The sequence below is a fragment of the Natator depressus genome, chromosome 7 (assembly GCF_965152275.1).
Source record: "Natator depressus isolate rNatDep1 chromosome 7, rNatDep2.hap1, whole genome shotgun sequence".
Classification (NCBI taxonomy): Eukaryota; Metazoa; Chordata; order Testudines; family Cheloniidae; genus Natator; species Natator depressus.
Genome location: NC_134240.1, coordinates 14,816,297 through 14,835,227, shown reverse-complemented (window position 1 = coordinate 14,835,227; position 18,931 = coordinate 14,816,297). Strand labels below are relative to the sequence as shown.

General features: G+C 39.3%; 1 protein-coding gene and 1 long non-coding RNA gene across 2 annotated transcripts in view; one reads left to right on the top strand and one right to left on the bottom strand.

The window, feature by feature from the left end:
* LOC141990402 (uncharacterized) overlaps positions 1-18,931 on the top strand; it is a 358,211-nt gene that overhangs the window by 244,835 nt on the left and 94,445 nt on the right. The gene's annotated exons all lie outside the window — the stretch shown is intronic.
* LRRN1 (leucine rich repeat neuronal 1) overlaps positions 4,006-18,931 on the bottom strand; it is a 40,593-nt gene continuing 25,667 nt past the window's right edge. The window contains exon 2 of the mRNA XM_074957531.1: positions 4,006-10,737. Within this exon, the coding sequence (XP_074813632.1) occupies positions 8,352-10,502 (2,151 nt within the window). The 5' untranslated portion in view covers positions 10,503-10,737 and the 3' untranslated portion in view covers positions 4,006-8,351. The remainder of the gene's footprint in view (positions 10,738-18,931) is intronic.

Below are 18,931 nucleotides of genomic sequence, written 5' to 3'. Positions count from 1 at the left end.
AAAATGTACACACACAAGGGGCCCAAATTAAATTAGCACAAGCTACCTTAATTCAGGCATTTCCTAACTTTTGGGTGCTTGGCTTTTCAACTTTAATGTTCTTTTTAATGTAATGTTTTGTGTGTAATATTGACATGTTCTGATAGACATTTGGACACAGATCCACAATTGATGCACCCTGGCATAATTCCACCGACTTCAATGATGCTACGCCATTTGACACCAGCTGAAGATCTAGCCCTTGCTCTCTCTGGTCCAGATTGCAGTCCCCTTACCCATGTTAAGTACTATCATATATTCCTATGGGAGTACTCAAAGAACAAGATACCACTTAACGTGACTAATGATACTACTTCATATGATCTACCCCTGTACAAACCATAGTGTTCAGTTGGTAGGCATAACTAATAATCCCAGCCTTGTCAAATGGCACAGATATCCCTTCACCATCAAACCAAAAGCACAGCTGATAGAAATGGCTGAAAGCCGACAGCTAATAACATGGTTTTAAGCAAAAAGGAGAATGTGTATGGTACCTGTGTTACTATTGCTCATTGCCACATTTTACATAGTTTGACTCTTGGTGTGCAGGAGCACATCACCCTACACATTTAATCATGTAAGAACTATTTAAACTCCAACTCAAATTGATGGGGTTGGCGTTCTTTCCCTAGTTTTAATGGAAACTTTCATAGAAGGCAGTAGTTCTTTTCTGTAAACCTGTTGTTTTCCACTGGGAGTGCCTTAAATTGCAGTGAAAGCAATAAAAGCTACTGAATAAAGTATGTGGTACAGATTTTGTCTGTGTATTGGGGAATGCACTTCTTAAAATTAGAAATAAGATGTAAAATGATAGACTTGTGCCTGAAAACAAAGGAAGTATTAAATCTGCATACTTAGGGATTGTCCACACTGAGATTTAATGCACAGGAAGTCAGGGTGTGAATGTACAGCACTGTAGCCAGTCTTACACTTCCAGTTCTGTAGTGCACTTTGACCTATTGCTGCTTGAAACAGCATAGCTTAAAGCACACTACAGTACTTTCAGTTTGTGGCAGCAGAGTCCACACCGACTGCATGGCAGGGAAACATGCACTCCAGATTTACATCTCAGTTTGCTGTGCACTAAGTCTTCATGTGGACATGGTCTGACTATGGCTATTTGAAATGCCAGGATTGCAAATGTTGGATTCCATTTAACGTTAAAATATATTGCAGACTTTGATTACTGTCCATTTAGGTCTTCATATAAATGCACATTTAAGATGCTTGCCCAAAACTGAAAATAATGATGCTCAGCCATACCATATATTAAAAAGAACTTCAATTTTCAGTGTTGACCCCAACCATCTTCTCTTAGAATTAACCACACTCAGGCTCTAAGCCAATGGAAAAGGCCTTCGTAGAAACACATTTATCATGAAAATCGACAAGAACTTTTATTCCAGTGTTATGCTTGTGGGCAGCAGAAATCTGCAGCTGAAGTTTTCAGAGCCAGATGTAGATCTCACCTGGGCAAGTGAAAATCAGGTGTAACTCCAGTGACTGAAAAGGAATTTTGTATTTTCCCCCCCATGTAGCTGAGATTAAGATCAGGTCCTCCGTGGCTTTGAATATGGAATAATATAGAGTAGCACAGAAATGTTCAAACATTATTTTACAAAAGGTAACACTTTAAAAAGCACGGATGCAAAATCCTAAAAGCGACCTTCTGGTGTATTTGTAGTGTTGTTGCCATGTCAATCCCAGGATATTAGAGAGACAAGCGGGGTGAGGTAATATTTTATTGCACCCGCTGCTGTTGATGAGACAGACAAGCTTTTGAGCTTACGTGGACCTGAAGAAGAGCTCTGTGTTGCTTGTCTCTCTCACCAACAGAAGCTGGTCCAACGAAAGATATTACCTCACCCACCTTGTCTTTATAATGTATTTTGCAGCTTGAATAAAGTCAATGGGACTTCAGTGCCTAAATCATTTGAGTGCTTTTGAAAATTTTACCTGGAGTAACTGATGTGTCTACTGGCTTTTGCCAATGCGTGTGTTCTAGTATTTCAAACGCCACTGTATAACAATACAGCTGTTGTAACATGGGTGTCTGCTTTGTGTGCTTGGCATTTCAGTATGGAAACTCAAAATTAAGACTTTGTGGAAATTCTCCTCTACCTTACTAGAAAGAAAAATCAGCCTTTCCATTGTCTTCACAATAAAGGGGGAAAATTACCTAGTGTCTCATCTTGTTCAAATATTTTCAGGATGGAAAAGCTGGCGCAGGGAGGAGGAGGGAAAGAACTGCTTTTTTTGCTAAGTGGAAGTGAAAGTTTTATGGATTACGATGCGGGGGGGGGGGAAGCTGAAGGTTAAAATTAAAATTCTTCATGCTGACTGGCTTGCTCTTGATCTGATTCTTACTGACATAATCAGCAGCAATCATGGTCTCCAAAGGGGAGACCTTGGAAAGAGGAAGAAAGTGGCACAAGGATCAGAAGGGGTGAAAACAAGTCCAAAGCACAATATAAACAAGCAGTCCTTAACTGTAATCTTGTTACATCTCATTGCTACAGATAAAAAGGGTTTCATGGGTAAGGGGAAAGTGTTGTTCCTTCAGTGTGTGTGTGTGTGTGTGGGGGGATGGTGGGACTGGGAAAGGGGAGACAATGGAAGAAACGTGAAGGATTACAGGGAGGGCGCACAGTGACTTTCAAGTGTGAAAAATGACATGAGTGGGTGAAACAGGAAAGGAAGAATGGATTAAAAGTGGAGAAAAAAACCAGGGGAGAGACAAAATGTCAGCTTCTTTTGTGTAATAGTATGAGGGCTAATCAGGGCAGTTTTTGGCAGCTGCAGCTTCCCCCCCCCTTTACATGGATGTGCTGTCAACGTTTTTAACAAGGCCTCACGCTCAAAAACATATGACATTCCCAGGTAAAATACTCTTTGCTCCTCCGAAACAAAAAGCCCCCACCAGTTGTATGCTCTTCCCACTCCCACATTTCTTGGTAGCTGAGCAGCCAATGGGTGGTTACCTACTTTGCCTGGTGCATTCCCTATATGTATGTAAAGGCAGTGCTGGGGAATGCAGATGGTAGTTCCCATTGCAGCAGCTGTGTGGTGACATCAGTACTGGGTGAATTCAGGGACAGTTTACGATTTTAAAAAGCGGATCCCCTCTTAATATTTTTGAGCAGGTTGGGAAACAGTTTTTACTGAATTCATTCCTCCCACAACACTTTCTGTCCAGCATGATGAGTTCTCTGTGCACAGATGGATGTGCTTTAAGCCCCCCTGCTGCTGCAGGAGTGGTGCCTAGCTGCACATTCTGCTTATTCTTGGCACTCTAATTGCACTGGGTTGTAGGGCTAGAGATTTAAAAAAGTTGAGTTCTCCTTTGTAGGACTCAGTGGCCGGCTCTTTTAACAAGAGGTCTGCATAAAAGCCTGTCCATCTTGAAAGTGTTTGTACCATCCCCTACAATAGGGAAACTCCTTTTATCACTTACCATCCCTGATGAGAAACCTGGCTAATCATGACATGAGATATACGCCCATCTCTACTTTGTTGAACAGTTCACTTATAAATCTCTAGTCAATCAAAATGTATCGAACCTTAAAAAGCATCAACTACAGCTGAGATCATTCAAATCTACATACTAAGTGCCCAAACTGTCCACATTGGTGACCATCCAGTTGCAACCTGGTCATTCTTTCCCATAAACTGAGGTTTTTAATAACTAAATGAATGTGTATTAACCAAGCCTCATTTCAGGACAGATTTTGAAACCAGGAGACCTGAAGTCTTCATGCAATCATGTGTGAAACTATGTACCTGTCAGTATATTTGCATGTGTTATTTTTTGGTCCACGGGCAAAAATGCCCTCTGATTCTAGCAGGATTATGATTTAGGTAATATTAAAAATGCATTTTTGCTAACATACCTAGGAACACAAGTTGTAGGAGCTAGTTACTCTTAAAAACAGAACTACTTTAATTATAGCACAGTCTACTAGCAAAAAATTACAAAAGATTACAGTTGTGTGTGAAATATTCATCCTTGGCCCACAGACATTTTATAAATCATTAGCTAAATGAAAGCTAACAATGTGGGGGAAAACATATTATTAGTTACATTTTTAAAGTACCTTAACTCAACCTCCAGTTGTGAGGAGGGGAATGTTGGGTCTACAATGAACGACTGACACAAATGCATTTTGAATGCAGTCAGGTAAACATACAGATACTTGTATTTATGCCCACAGTAAATTGTGAACCCAAAATTGTGTATGCAAAGTTGAAGGTCTTTTATTAAAATCAGGTGCAACATGTCTGACTAATCTGTAATTAGTGAATTCTGTTATAAGCAGAACCTAATTCTCCATAGAACTATATACAATTCTCCAAGTAGTAGTGACTAAGGGTATGTCTACACTGCAATCTAGGCCCAGGGTTAGTGGGGCTGGAGTCAGCTGACCCATGTTAATGAACCCTGGCCTTGAACATCTACATTGTATTTTAAACCTACGTTAAGAATTTTCTGACCCTTGCTTGAATTTAGGGCTTTGGTGTCCACACTACAGTGCGCAGATCTGAGTCAAAGTAACCATATCTCAGAATCCCTAGCGCCACCCCATCCCAAAATGTGGCTGCTGTAGCCCTAGGAATATGGTGCACTGTGGGAAAACTTTACTGTTCACCCTGCATGTCGCTTTGCAGAAGGCTTGATGAGTTCACTCTCCATTGCAAACCTAGGAAGCTCTGTAATGGCATGCTTGCAGATCAGTGATGAGAACAGAATGGGTTAACACTAACTTGACCTGCTACCATTTGCCAAGGAGGCGGGGGGCAGGGGCTTCCATTTTCAATAGAGTGGACTGCAGATTCTTGGGCTAGAGAAGTCTGAGAAAGTCTTCTCATGGAATTGTGGGCTACTTCTGGATGACACCCAGGGCCTGAGGCAAGCAGGACTGTGGCTACACTGCAAAATAATAGGTCTCAGACCCTGGGTCCCAGCTTGACTTGAGCTTGGACCCTCCAGCCCTGCAGGGGCTTGAGACCCAGGGTCTGAGTCCTGGGTTAGTGTAATTGCAATGTAGGTGCAAGGGGGATTAGCCTGGAGTCAGGGCTCAAGCAGAGGCTTACATTGCAGTGTAGATATATCCTAACTTCTCAGTCTGAGTTACTAGACTGAAGTACATATAGGCAGTGGCTATTTGTGGATAATATAGACCACGCACTTGGTGCCTCTCACTTTTCATTTCATCTGTGTAGTAACCCAGAGACTTGTGTCCATTAGCATGGACAACCTGGAAAAAATTACAAATTGAAATCGTTGAAGAAGCTACATGACAAAATTACTGCATGACTTGTCTCCTGCCCTTTCTTCCTTGATGTCATGGCTTCTTAGTAAGGTAACAAATATCATCCAGGATGAGGTATTGTTGTGTTACCACTGGCCCATGATTTCTCAACAGAAAACACAGTGAACGTTATTTCATAGCCCATTACACTGCAAAAGCTGTAGACACAAATTAGCCTGTTCCTGCACTAGTTCAGATGGGAGGTTCAGGTACAATAGCATTGTCTTTGTGGTCATCTTATACTTTGAGTATCATTATACAGGTATGCAGTGCTGCTGAAGAGACGGTGAGGAGGCCTATGCTGCAGCATCTAACACTCAGTGAATTATTTTGTAAAGACTATTTGATGAGGCCACACAAGTGGGGAGCCCTAATTTTCTGTCAACCTTGTCCTTACTGTGTCCTTTACATTGAAGAATCCAAGAATGCATCTCCACTGCAGAGCAGATCCCAATTTTAATCAAGTCTGCTATCAGAGCAGTGGCAACTCTAGCTTACAACTACATGTATACAAGGTGGTAATTATTGCTCTGAAGCTGCACATCAGAAAGAGGCAGAAATTGACATTAAGAAGTAGACATAGTAGAGTTCCCCACCTCATTTCCTCTCCACAAGTAAAAGAAACACTTAAAAAACCCATATACAGCAGGCATGTAGGTAAAGATTTGAGATTTCATAACCATATAAAGAATTTTATATAAGTTCAGGATTTTTGACATGAAAACCAATAGTTTTACCAAACTCTTTAATTAAAATATGAGATTTAGGAAGCTATACATTAACTATATAAAATTATTATATTGAAGCTTTTGCAGCAGTGAAACTTATATGAAAGATTATCATAGAATTGTAGGCCTGGAAGGGACCTCAAGAGGTCATCTAGTTCAGTTCCCTGCACTCATGGCAGGACTAAAGTAGACCATCCCTGACAGGTGTTTGGAGATTTTTAAGAGCAGGTTAGACAATGATGGAGATTTCACAGCCTCCTTAGGCAATTTATTCCAGTGCTTAGGTTGATGTTGAGACTTTATTTCTCATATTCAGACATAACTGTCTGAAGAAAAATTCTTTGAGCTTGAGTCAAGGGTGGATAGTTTCATACCAGAAAGTTTTAGGGAAATGTCGTTTTTGAGTTACTGAAGATTTTTTTTTTTTAAATAAAACTACATTTTCAGCATTCAGACAATTTATTTGTGCTCATCATTAACTCAAAAATAGCTCATCGGTATGCAAAAACATCCCGTTGCACATAGTTAATGATCATTGCAGGGTCAGCACTTAGCCACCTTTTGGGTAAGGAGAAGAGGGGTAGTAGAAAATTAATATACTACACAAAATTTTCTGCTTCCTTACTTGGCATCTGGCATGACTACAATAGATGCTTCATTAGAAACCCTTTCCCCTTTGTGACCTCACAATGAACAGTCCCTGTCAAGGATTTTATTGAGAGTAGAAAGGCCAAGGTTGAGTGCTTTTGAAAATCCAGCCCTAAATTATTCATATATTCACACCACTGTTGTCTGTAATTTTGTACCATCTTAAACTATTCTTTAATTTAGTAAAATATTTTGAACTACAGATATGAAAGTCTATAAAATAGATATTGGCTGTTAATCCCCGATCCCACATGAGATATTGTATCAGAGTTGTAAATACCCTAATTGATACTTTAAAATACACTAATCCAAATAACATGGATTTTTTTTTTTTACAGGTAAACATTTGTGGACTAGTATAATTATACTATTATAATTGATTTAGTGATGTTGAGTTGCCTTTCTTCTTTAATTGTCAGTGACAGCCAAACACTTGCTTCATGTATAACTTAGCTTATAATATAAACAAAAATGTGTACAGAAAGGAAAATGGGCCACGTTCAATGTATTTTCTTGATGTGTACCTAAGTTGTATCATAGAAATATAGGCTGGAAGAGACCACGAGAGGTCCTCTAGTCCAGTCCCTTGCATTGAGGCAGTTCTGATTTTCCATGTGATACAGTTACAGCCCTTACTCTGCTTGATATCTTTCTGATTAGGTACTCTGCAGTACTCTGTTTTTAATATTGAAAAACAGTGCAGAAAAAAATCCCAGTTAAAATAGATATTTCTTCTTTAGAGCAAAAACTGAAAATCTGTTGAAATTTGACTTTAACACCCCCCACAATTTTACATAATAATTTGGATATATTTTATATCCAAACATGATCACCAGTCAAACTAGTGACAACTAAAAACAATACATTATTGTGACTGTTTTAAAAAAAATCAGAACAAAACTGTAATTTATTATAGTTTTGCCTTCATTATACACCATGTGTTGGTGGATTAAGCACAACAAAAGGCTAGTATTCTTTAAAAGTGTCTACTAAATATAATAAAAAGAATAAGATAATTAACATTTAGTCTGTTACATTTTAAAAAAAAATCAGATGCACATATTTCTATTGCCTGTTAGGTTTACCTAAGCCTTTTCAACTATTACAAAAAAGAAAAAAGTCATTGTTTAAAGTCAAAAACATTCAAATCAGTTGATACAACATTACAGTACAGTCAACTAACATCACTGAAGATCTTCTTTTCTCAGTTTGAGTCTTCAGACCAGAGTGTTACAAAACTGGTTCAATGCCATTTCAAAACTGTATGTTAGCTGTTGCAGGATACTGTACTCTCTACTGATGGCTTCAGAAGAAAGGGGCTGTGCTAGCTGTGAATCACAAGGTAACCCCAGCCTGTCATTAATTTTATTCAGTACTGTAGTTAGAACAGCATTAAGTTAGCACAACTAAAAAAAAGAAATTGGAAGCTAGGTGAAGCTGCCATTTGTGTCAAACAATTGCGATACGCTATACTAAAAAATTCTGAAATATCCACCTGTCCTCACCACTCTGCCACAAACTAGCAAAGTCAAAAAAATACAAACGTCTTCAACTTTTCATTTTTGCAGAATAAAGCAAAAAAGCCTTTGTGCTCCTTACTACCAGAAGCAGAATATCCTCTGAGTTACCACATGTAATAGCTTCTGGATGTGTCGACTTGGGTTGGCTTGGTCTCTGCAGAACCATCTTTGTCTTTTTCACTGTCACCTTCCCAGAGATTAATAAGTGGCGGATAGAGCTCATTCAGTGGGATTGAAGAGGTCTTTTGCATATACTTTTTCAACGAATGGTGGTAGTTTTTTCTCTTAAACCTTTTAGCAATATAAACAGAGATGGAGGCAAGGCTGATCACAGCAAACATTGAACCCATTACAGCTGCAAGGGCGGTACTGGTTTCTTGGTCGGAAATGTCAAGGGCAAAAGCTGCATTTTTTGTTGTAACGTTAACACAAGACTTTTGAGTTTGCTGATGGATATTTGATACAGTTAGACAGACCTCGTAATCTGTGGATGGCTGCAAATGAGTGAGGTTATATTCATGTACATCAACTGGGACCCTCGCGGTGTATGTAATGTGAGGGTTATCAATCTTCATAGTGGCTGATGACCATTTTAAATTGGAGGTCATGACATTGGAATTAACCTTCCAAGAAACTAATATCGAATGAGATTCAGCTTGCTTGACATATATTTTCAGCACTTGTGTACCATCCAAAAGAGTTCCATTCACTCTTATAGTAGCTACTCTTGTGTCAGCCCCTTCTATATTCTGAGCAACACATGTATATCTTCCAGAGTCTTCAATCTGAATATTCGAGATTTCCAGGGTACCTTCACTACTCAGCTTGTACTTGTCTGAGAGACTTTCAACTGTTATTTTATTTCCAAGTGGAGTTACCCAATAAATTTCTGGTTCGGGTTCTGCCATGGCCCGACAATCTAGAAACACTGTCATGCCAATGTCCAAATTCAAATGATTTGGAAAAGTGTCATGAGAAATCATTGGAAGACATTGTTCACTTGAATCCTGTATTAACACTTCTTTCACCTGTTGTCCTCTGTATTCTGGTGGCATAGCACAAAACATGGATAGAGGCTCCATAAAACGGATATTGGTTTTGTTTGAGTTGATCCAGTGAATGACACAGTCACACCTGAGTGGATTACTGTGAATACTGATCTCACGCAGATTTGGAAGGGATTCCACTGTCTTTTGGTAGACTGCATTCAAAGCATTGTTGTTCAGCATCAGGCTTTCCAGAGCAGGAACATTACGAAATGCTAAACGATGTATATAAGACAACTTTGGATTGTTGGTAGCTTCAAGCTTTGTCAGTTCAGGTAGGTTGTCTAGTGCATACCTATCAACAGAAACTAGTTCTCCCATATTATTGATCCCAAGTTCTTTCAACCGCAGCATATTTTTAAAGTCACCTTCTTGGATTTTGTGAATTGGGTTTTTGTTGAGGTCAAGGAATTTTAAATTTGGAACTTTCTCAAGAGCAAGCTGAGGAACCTTGACCAATTTGTTATCATAAAAGGAAAGACTTTCAAGACTATCCAAGCCTACTAATGCATTTCCAGGAATATCAGTGAGGTACATGCCTGCCAAAACCAGACTTCTTAAATTTGAGAGTGGCTTGAAGTTCATATCTAGTATTCCAATCACTGGATTTTCCCCAATCATAAGGATCTCCAAGTTAGGAGTAGAATCAAACCAACGACTGTCAATAACCTTTAATTTGTTAGAGTTAAGATGAAGTCTTAAAAGGTTCCTCAGGCCAGAGAATGCATTTGCAGAGATGCTACGAATCTGGTTATGGTTTATATATAGTTCCTGAAGATTGCAAAGGTCCTGCAAGCAGTAGTCAGTCATCTCTGTTATCTGGTTTTCCTCCAGATGTAAAGTAGTAAGCTGAGTCAGATTTGAGAGCCCCACATCTTTGATACTAGTAAAATTATTCTGTGAAAAATCTAACTCTGTTAAATTGAAAAGCTGTTGGAGTTCAGCTGTGGTCTTTGCAATGTTGTTGCTTTGTAAGAGAAGAACTTGAGTGTCACTGGAAAGATTGCTGGGGATTTTTGTTAAACGAAGGTCATTGCAGTCAACTGTTGTAGCTTCTCTGTAGGTCGACTGTGGTGTAAACCATGGCCTGATTTCACATACACAAAGCTGTGGACATTCATTATTCTGTATGGAAGGCTCAGTTACTGAATTCATTAGCAATTCTAGCACCAACAGGCAAGCTATTAAAACCAATCTAATCCTAGCCATGTTGGTTTGCTAGTAAGTTCAACTGCCTAACCCCTTAAAATAGCAAAAGATTGAATATATAAATCAGTGTCAAGAAAAAAAAAAGTAAAAATTAAAGTTTAGGTTGAAACTTTTGGACATTCAGAATATGGAAGATGCTTTTCAGAATCTCTTCACTTTTCTCTTTTGTTCCGAGTGCTTGTACAAAGCTCTGCTGCATGAGTTGGTTAACCCAAATCAGTGTCTGGAGAGGTTCCTGAAAAGCAGATTAGGACAGATGTTATGTTCATTTCATATACATTTTTGTACATTCCTTTCATTTCTTCCTTCTCTAGATAAAGTTGTTTAAAATAAGAACCCTTTTAATTTCCAAATTCCTTAAATGAAAATTCCACTTATGTACGGTAGAAGCTCTTTTCTACAGTTGATTCAAATTAGAACTATTTCTGATATTTCTAGCTGTCTGAACATTAAAACATATGTAACCACTAGAAAACAAAACACTTAATTTACAAATACATCACAAAAAGACTAACTGAAAATGTAATGTTGTTGAAGCGTGTTGTCTTGTTTTTCTTGCAAAACACTAAAGATCTTGAAACCCACTAAAATGTGTTTCCAACTGGAGGTAGGCCAGGGAAATCAGTGTTCTGAACTCGCTATCGATTAGATTTAAGGCTAGTGTTCACTTTTGGGCTCAAGGCCAAGCCAATGTAATATTTCAGGTTCAATGGCACTGAAATCTAGCAAGATGTTCTCTTCAAATTGCAACTGATCATTGGAAAAATCTTCCAAGACTTCCATCATCCTGGGTTGATCTCACCAGTTCCAGAGAATGGGGTCTACTGGTTTAGGATATAACTGTACTCAAAACAATAGTGATTGGATTTTATCTAGGGAATCAAATTCAAATGAAAATTTTGCAGGTCAGACCCTTGTATATCAGAAACTCCAAGTTTGCATAAGAAATACAAATAGATTTGGTGTACAAAAAGGAGGTTAAACAAAACTGACAAACTACAAGTTAGGCTGGAAAATAAGTTTAATATACAAATTTCCAGTATGATATTTAAACAATGAATGGATTATGAACATTTGTTTATTGGACTAATGACATTTTATTTTATAGTTTTCAAAACTTTGATCCTTATTTCTGCGTGTCATATAGTGCGCACAAGCAAACAAACTTCATGATGACTGAGCTACTTCTTTTCCTCCTCCTCAGACTCCCCACATGGTTGGAAGTTACCTCCAATTTTAGCTTTCATTGACCCAAAATATGAATGGCTGGATCTCCCATATAATGATAGGATACACTGTCCAACCTATTGGAATAACAGAAGATAGATCTACATAATATACTACCCTCAGTATCCATTTAATGTGTTTCTATTAATGAAAAGGCTCGTTTAAATATATATGGAACACCCTTCCCAATGGACTTTCAGAATTTGAATCCAGAAACTGTAGCATCCCATCGCAGATCACATGAGCTAAAGAAGGAACTCCGTTAGCTAGTAGCAGAAGTAGGCTGTTGTACTCCAATGAATCAGGGTCATGACATACACTTTGTCAGTATCTTACATATAGATCTTTACAAAAGACCTCCTGCTTGATATCTTCATTCTCTTACCGAGAGAGGTTTCTCCCTCTTGCTGGAAGCAATCTCCACTCCAGATTGTCTTCATCGTTACTGCCTATAAACTGTGGAACCTAATATTGCAGTCATTACCCAGAAACCATTCCCACTCAACTTCCGTGAGGGCTTTGTCTGATCCCGGTATTTGATAAGCAATCTCCTAAATGTAGCTGTTTGCACTGCATTGTGCATCTGTGGGTACAGTATTCACAGCATTTCCTAATTACTATGCAAAGCTTGCCAACTGTAAGTGTCACATTAGACTGAAGTTATTCATGAAAGAGAGCCGTTGAATTAAAGTAAAATGTTTGACATTATTTGGGAAACCTATTCTATTAAAATTTCTTGAGTCATTAAATGTGCCTTCAAGGCATATGCCAGGCTCTTGACAGAAAACTTCTTGATGTTTGTTTTCTAAAAAAACCCAAACCAAAACACTATAATGGAATGTTTTGTATATGCAAACTTAGTGATAGATAATTTCCTCTGTATATTGTGAATGTAGTTTTGAGTGTGTGTGCAATCAAAGTTTAGTACTACGTACAACACTATATATCCCCAATCTTGGTGGTAGGAGGGAGACTTTTACTGTTAGATTCTACTGTAGCACCAAACCATGCCAATGTCTTGAGGTTCCTTAGTAAAGTTTCAGAGCACAGTTTATTTTCAGCTCTTCAGAGACCTATAGTGTTACAGTGGCAATGATGCTACCACATAGACTCCTTTTCTCGAGTGGTGTTTAAGATGGGAATTTCAGATATACCTAGGCTTGTTACTCATTGGCATTTTGAGCATGCTGCTATTGTCAGATCAAGTTTCTTAAACACATTGAAAGGTATTGACACTGTCTACCACATAAGTCAGATATAGTTATTGAAATCAATGAGACCTGAGTAAGGAATGGGGCAAAACTGAGTCAGGGCATCAAGATTCGTCCTCTGGACATTTACTAGGAGATGGTCAGGCTCATACTATAAGGATTATGACAATGTTCATCTGAACCAAGGATGCTTGGGGAAATCATACTCCAGGGCACTTGTGGATGGGAGAACTCCCAATTAGATGTACTTATCTTAATTACCTTTACTTAGAAAGCAGATATAGACCCTACTATATCTGAAATAAAGGGCAAATGGAAATGGAGAAATAGTATGCCATTCTTTAGTAAAACTGTTAGATTGTAATCTTTAGTAAGATTTCTTAGACTGTAAGCTCTTTGGGTCAAGGAATGCCATTTTCTGTGTTTGTGCTCTGCACATTACAATGGGGCCTCAACCTAGTAAAGGCCCCTAGAATCTGCCACAATATAAACAAACCAGATAATGGTTTTCAGAAATATCCATTAGAACATAACAGTGGCCATACTGGGTCAGACTAAAGGTCCATCTAGCCCAGTATCCAGTCTTCTGATAGTGGCTAATGCCAGGTGCCCCAGAGAGAATGAACAGAACAGGTAATCCTCAAGTGAGCCATCCCCTGTCGCACATTCCCAGCTTCTGGCAAACAGGGCTAGGGACATCATCCCTGTCCATCATGGCTAATAGCCATTGAGGGACCTATCCTCCATGAACTTATCTAGTTATTTTTTGAACCCTGTTATAGTCTTGGCCTTCACAACATCCTCTGGCAAAGAGTTCCACAGGTTGACTGTGCGTTCTGTGAATACTTCCTTTTGTTTTTTTTTAAAGCTGCTGCCTATTAATTTCATTTGGTGGCCCCTAGTTCTTGTGTTATGAGAAGGAGTAAATAACACTTCCTTATTTACTTTCTCCACACTAGTCATGATCTTATAGACCTCTCTCATATCCTGCCTTAGTCATCTCTTTTCCAAGCTAAAGTCCCAGTCTTATTAATCTCTGCTCATACAGTATCTGTTCCATACTCCTAATAATTTTTGTTGCCCTTTTCTGAACCTCTTCCAATTCTAATGCATCCTTTTTGAGATGGGGTGACCACATCTGCATGCAGTATTCAAGATGTGGGCATACCAATGATTTATATAGAGACAATATGATATTTTCTGTGTTATTATCTATCCCTTTCTTAATGATTCCCAGCATTCTGTTCACTTTTTTGACTGCCACTGCACATTGAGTCGATGTTTTCAGAGAACTATCCACAATGACTCCAAGATTTCTTTCTTGAGTGGTAACACCTAATTTAGACCCCATCATTTTATATGTATAATTGGGATTATGTTTTCCAATGTGCATTACCTGGCATTTATCAACATTGAATTTCATCTGCCATTTTGTTGCCCAGTCACCCAGTTTTGAGAGATCCTTTTTTGTAGCTCTTCGCAGTCTGTCTGGGACTTAACTATCTTGAGTAGTTTTGTATCATCTGCAATTTTTGCCACCTCACTTTTTACCCCTTTTTCCAGATCATTTATGAATCTGCTGAATAGGACTGGGCCCAGTACAGACCGCTGGGGGACACCACTATTTACCTCTCCATTCTGAAAACTGACCATTTATTCCTACCCTTTGTGTCCTATCTTTTAATCAGTTACCGATCCTTCCCTCTTATCCCATGACAGCTTACTTTGCTTAAGAGCCTTTGGTGAGGAACCTTGTCAAAGGCTTTCTGAAAATCTTAAATACACTATATGCACTGGATTCCCCTTGGTCCACATGCTTGTTGACCTGACCCCCTCAAAGAATTCTAGTAAATTGGTGAGGCATGATTTCTCTTTACAAAAAGCATGTTGACTCTTCCCCAACAAATTATGTTAATCTATGTGTCTGACAATTTTGTTCTTTATTATAGTTTCAACAGCTACTGAAGTCAGGCTTACTGGCCTGTAATTGCTGAGGTCATCTCTGGAGCCCTTTTAAAAAATTGGTGTCACATTAGCTATCCTCCAGTCATTTGGTACAGAAGCTGATTTAAATGATAGGTTACAGATAACAGTTAGTAATCCTGCAGTTTCACATTTGAGTTCCTTCAGAACTCGGGTGAATACCATCCTGGTGGCTTATTACTGTTTAGTTTATCTGTTTGTTCCAAAACATTCCTCTAATGACACCTCAATCTGGGACAGTTACTCGGATTTGTCACCTAAAAAGAATGGCTAAGGTTTGGGAATCTCCCTCACAACCTCAACCGTGAAGACTGATGCAAAGAATTCATCTGTTTTCTCTGCAATGGCCTTATTGTCCTTGAGTGCTCTTTTTAGCATCTCAATCATCCAGTGGCCCCGCTGGTTGTTTCGCAGGCTTCCTGTTTCTGATGTACTTTAAAAAAAAATTGCTATTACTTTTTGAGTCTTTGGCTAGCTGTTCTTCAAATTCTTTTTTGGCCTTCCAATTATATGTTTACACTTCATTTGCCAGAGTTTATGCTTTTTCTATTTTTCTTATTAGGATTTAACTTCCACTTTTTAAAAGGATACCTTTTTGCCTCTCACTGCTTCTTTTACTTTGTTGTTTAGCCATAGTGGCTCTTTTTTGTTTCTCTTATGATGTTTTTTTTAATTTGGGGGATACATTTTAAGTTGAGCCTCTATTATGGTGTCTTTAAAAAGTTTCCATGCAGCTTGCAGGGATTTTACTTTTGGTGCTGTACCTTTTTTGTTTAACTAACCTCCTCATTTTTGTGTGGTTCCCCTTTCTGAAATTAAATGCTGCAGTGTTGGGCCATTGTGTTGTTTTCCCCGCCACAGGGATGTTAAATTTAATTATATTATTGTCACTATTACCAAGTGGTCCAGCTTTAGTCACCTCTTGGACCCGATCCTGTGCGCCACTTAAGACCAAATCAAGAATTACCTTTCCTCTTGTGGGTTCCAGAACTAGCTGCTCCGAGAAGCATTTCATTTAAGGTGTCAAGAAACTTTATCTCTGCATCCCTTCCAATCAATATGGGGATAATTCAAATCCCCCATTATTACTGAGTTTTTTATTTTAATAGCCTTTCTAATCTTCCTGTGCATTTCACAGTCAATATCATCATCCTGGTCAGGTGGTCTGTAATATATTCCTTCTGCTATATTGTTATTATTTAAGCCTGGAATTACTATCCATAGAGATTTTATGGTAGAGTTTGGTTCATTTAAGATTTTTACTTCATTTGATTCTACGCTTTTTCCCCACATAATGCCACTCCCCTACCAGCACAACCTGTTCTGTCTTCCAGTATATTTTGTACCCTGGTATTACTATGTCCCATTGATTATCCTCATTCCACAAAGTTTCTGTGATGCCTATTATATCAATATCCTCATTTAATATGAGGCACTCTAGTTAGCCCATCTTACTATTTAGACTTCTAGCTTTGGTATATAAGCACTTTAAAAACTTGTCACTTTTTAGATGTCTGCTATTACATGTTGTAATTGAATGGGACTTTTTTTCTTTTGACTGTTTCTCATCACATCCTACCTGTATTTTATCATCTTCCATCCTCTTCTCCTTATGAGGACATAGGGAATCTCCATTTATCGAGCCTTCCCTAAGCACGGTCCGAACCACGTGCTCCTCCGCATCTGTCAGCTTTCCCCAGCCATTAAAATTAAAAATGTCGTAGAGCAGTTTTTAAACTAAGTGCCAGCAATCTGGTTCCATTTTGGTTTAGGTGGAGCCCTTCCTTCCTGTATAGGCTCCCCCTTTCCCAAAAGTTTCCCCAGTTCCTAATAAATCTAAACCCCTCCTCCCTACACCATCGTCTCACGCATTGAGACCCTGCAGTTCTGCCTGTCTAACTGTGTGTGAAACTGGAAGCATTTCAGAGAATGCTACCATGGTGGTCCTGGACTTCAATCTCTTACCTAACAGCCTAAATTTGACCTCCAGGACCCCGCTCCTATCCTTCCCTATGTCACTGGTACCTACATGTACCATGACCACTGGCTCCTCCCCAGCATTACACATAAGCCTATCTAGATGTCTCAAGAGATCCGCAACCTTCGCAGCAGGCGGGCAAGTCACTATGCGGTTCTCTCGGTTATCGCAAACCCAGCTATCTATGTTTCTAATGATCGAATCGCCCATTACTAATACCTCTCTCTTCCTAATAACTGGAGTTCCCTCCCCGCAAGGATGCGAGAGGATACCACAACATCATCTGGAACAACTATGGGATCGTTTCCCTCTGCTCCAGTTGGATGTTCTCCTTCCCTGAGGCTTTCATCCTCCTCAACAGCACAGAGGCTGTCAGACCGGGGCAAGTCTTATCTATGTACCTCTCTGTCTCCCTTAGCTCCTCCAGCTCAGCCACCCTGGGTCTCCAAAGTCCATACACGGTCTCTCAGGACCAGGAACTCCTTGCACCAAATGCACACATATGCCACCTGCCCATAGGGCAGGTAATCATATATGCTGCATTGGGTGCAATAAACTGGGTAGCCCCCATTCTGTTGCTGGACTTCTGCCTGCATTCTCTTTTTACTCGTGAAGCTTGTTCCTTTGTTGTTTTCTTTTAATCAATGGGTGTTTTTGGCTTTAAGTTTAAAGAAGTTTATGGAATGTTAAGCCCCCCCCCCCACACTCCTCCTGTCAACTCCCTCGCAAAACTCCCTCTCAAAATCCCTTCTATTCTACATCCTTCTTCCACCACCCCACCACTTCCACCTTCATCCAAAAGCAGGGAAGAATGTTCTAAGTATTATTCTATTACATGAAAAATATCCCTTTTCTGGAATTCAACCAGGATCGAATTTTCAGGGCAAAATTACCACACACCAGGTGGAGGAGAAGCACATCCCCGTTGCAGATCAAGTACTAAAGAAGGCTATTGGATCACTTGTTGGTAACAAGTCTTAGAACAAATGGAGTCCTTATGGCTGTGCTACCTAAATACTTTCACAGTATAGAATCATAGCGTTAGAAGGCACCGCAAGGGTCATCTATTCTAACCCCCTGCCAAAAGGCAGGATTTGTTGTGTCTAACCCATTCAAGGCAGATGACTATCCAGCCTCCTTTTGAAAACCTTCAGTGAAGAAGCTTCCACAACCTCCCGAGGCAGTCTGTTCCATTTTCCTACTGTTCTTACAGTTAGGAAGCTTCTCCTGAGATTTAATCTAAATCTGCTAAACTGTAGTTTGAATCCACTGCCTCTTGTCCTGCTCTCTGTGGCAAAAAAGAACTTTTCTCCATTTTTTTTGTGGCAGCCTTTCAGCTATCTGAAGACTGCTCTCATATCCCGCCTTAATCTTCTCTTTTCCAAACTAAATATACCCAGTTCCTTCAGCCTTTGCTCATGGGATTTGTATTCCGTTGCTCTGATCATCTGTGTTGCTTGTCTCTGGATTCTTTCCAGTTTTTCTACATCCTTTCTACTCATTGATGACCAAAATTGGGCACAGTATTTGAGTAAAGGGAACAATCTGAAACATTAAGGCAGGTGTTAAAGTAAAAAGGGGAGCACAGCTCCTTCCTTGCTAAGGTCAGAGAAAGAACTCTCCCCTGCCCCTCCCCCCCTCCCCCCACGCCTTCTTTGGTTAATGCTACTAATAGCACAGAAAGAACTCTTCCAGTGTCTGGTTGGTGTGGTATGAGCTCCCCCTTGTTTCAATGAATTTTAACTGCTGCTTTAAAGGAAACATATATTGCTCTTGAACAATCCAGGGAAAGATCCTAACTTGTCCCCTCTTACCACTCAGTTTCCTTTTTAAATAACGACACAGTTACATTTAATAATTTTTTTTCAAAGGATGGTCTTATACTAGGAATAGTATACACAAAGGAGCTGGATCTTGGCTAGGGATGAACACCTGAGGATGTTATTTCCACTCTTGGGATTTGTTAGTGGCTCTTTAATTTTTTATTTTGCAGCCTATATTAACAAGATCCTATTGAGCTGATGCTCTCT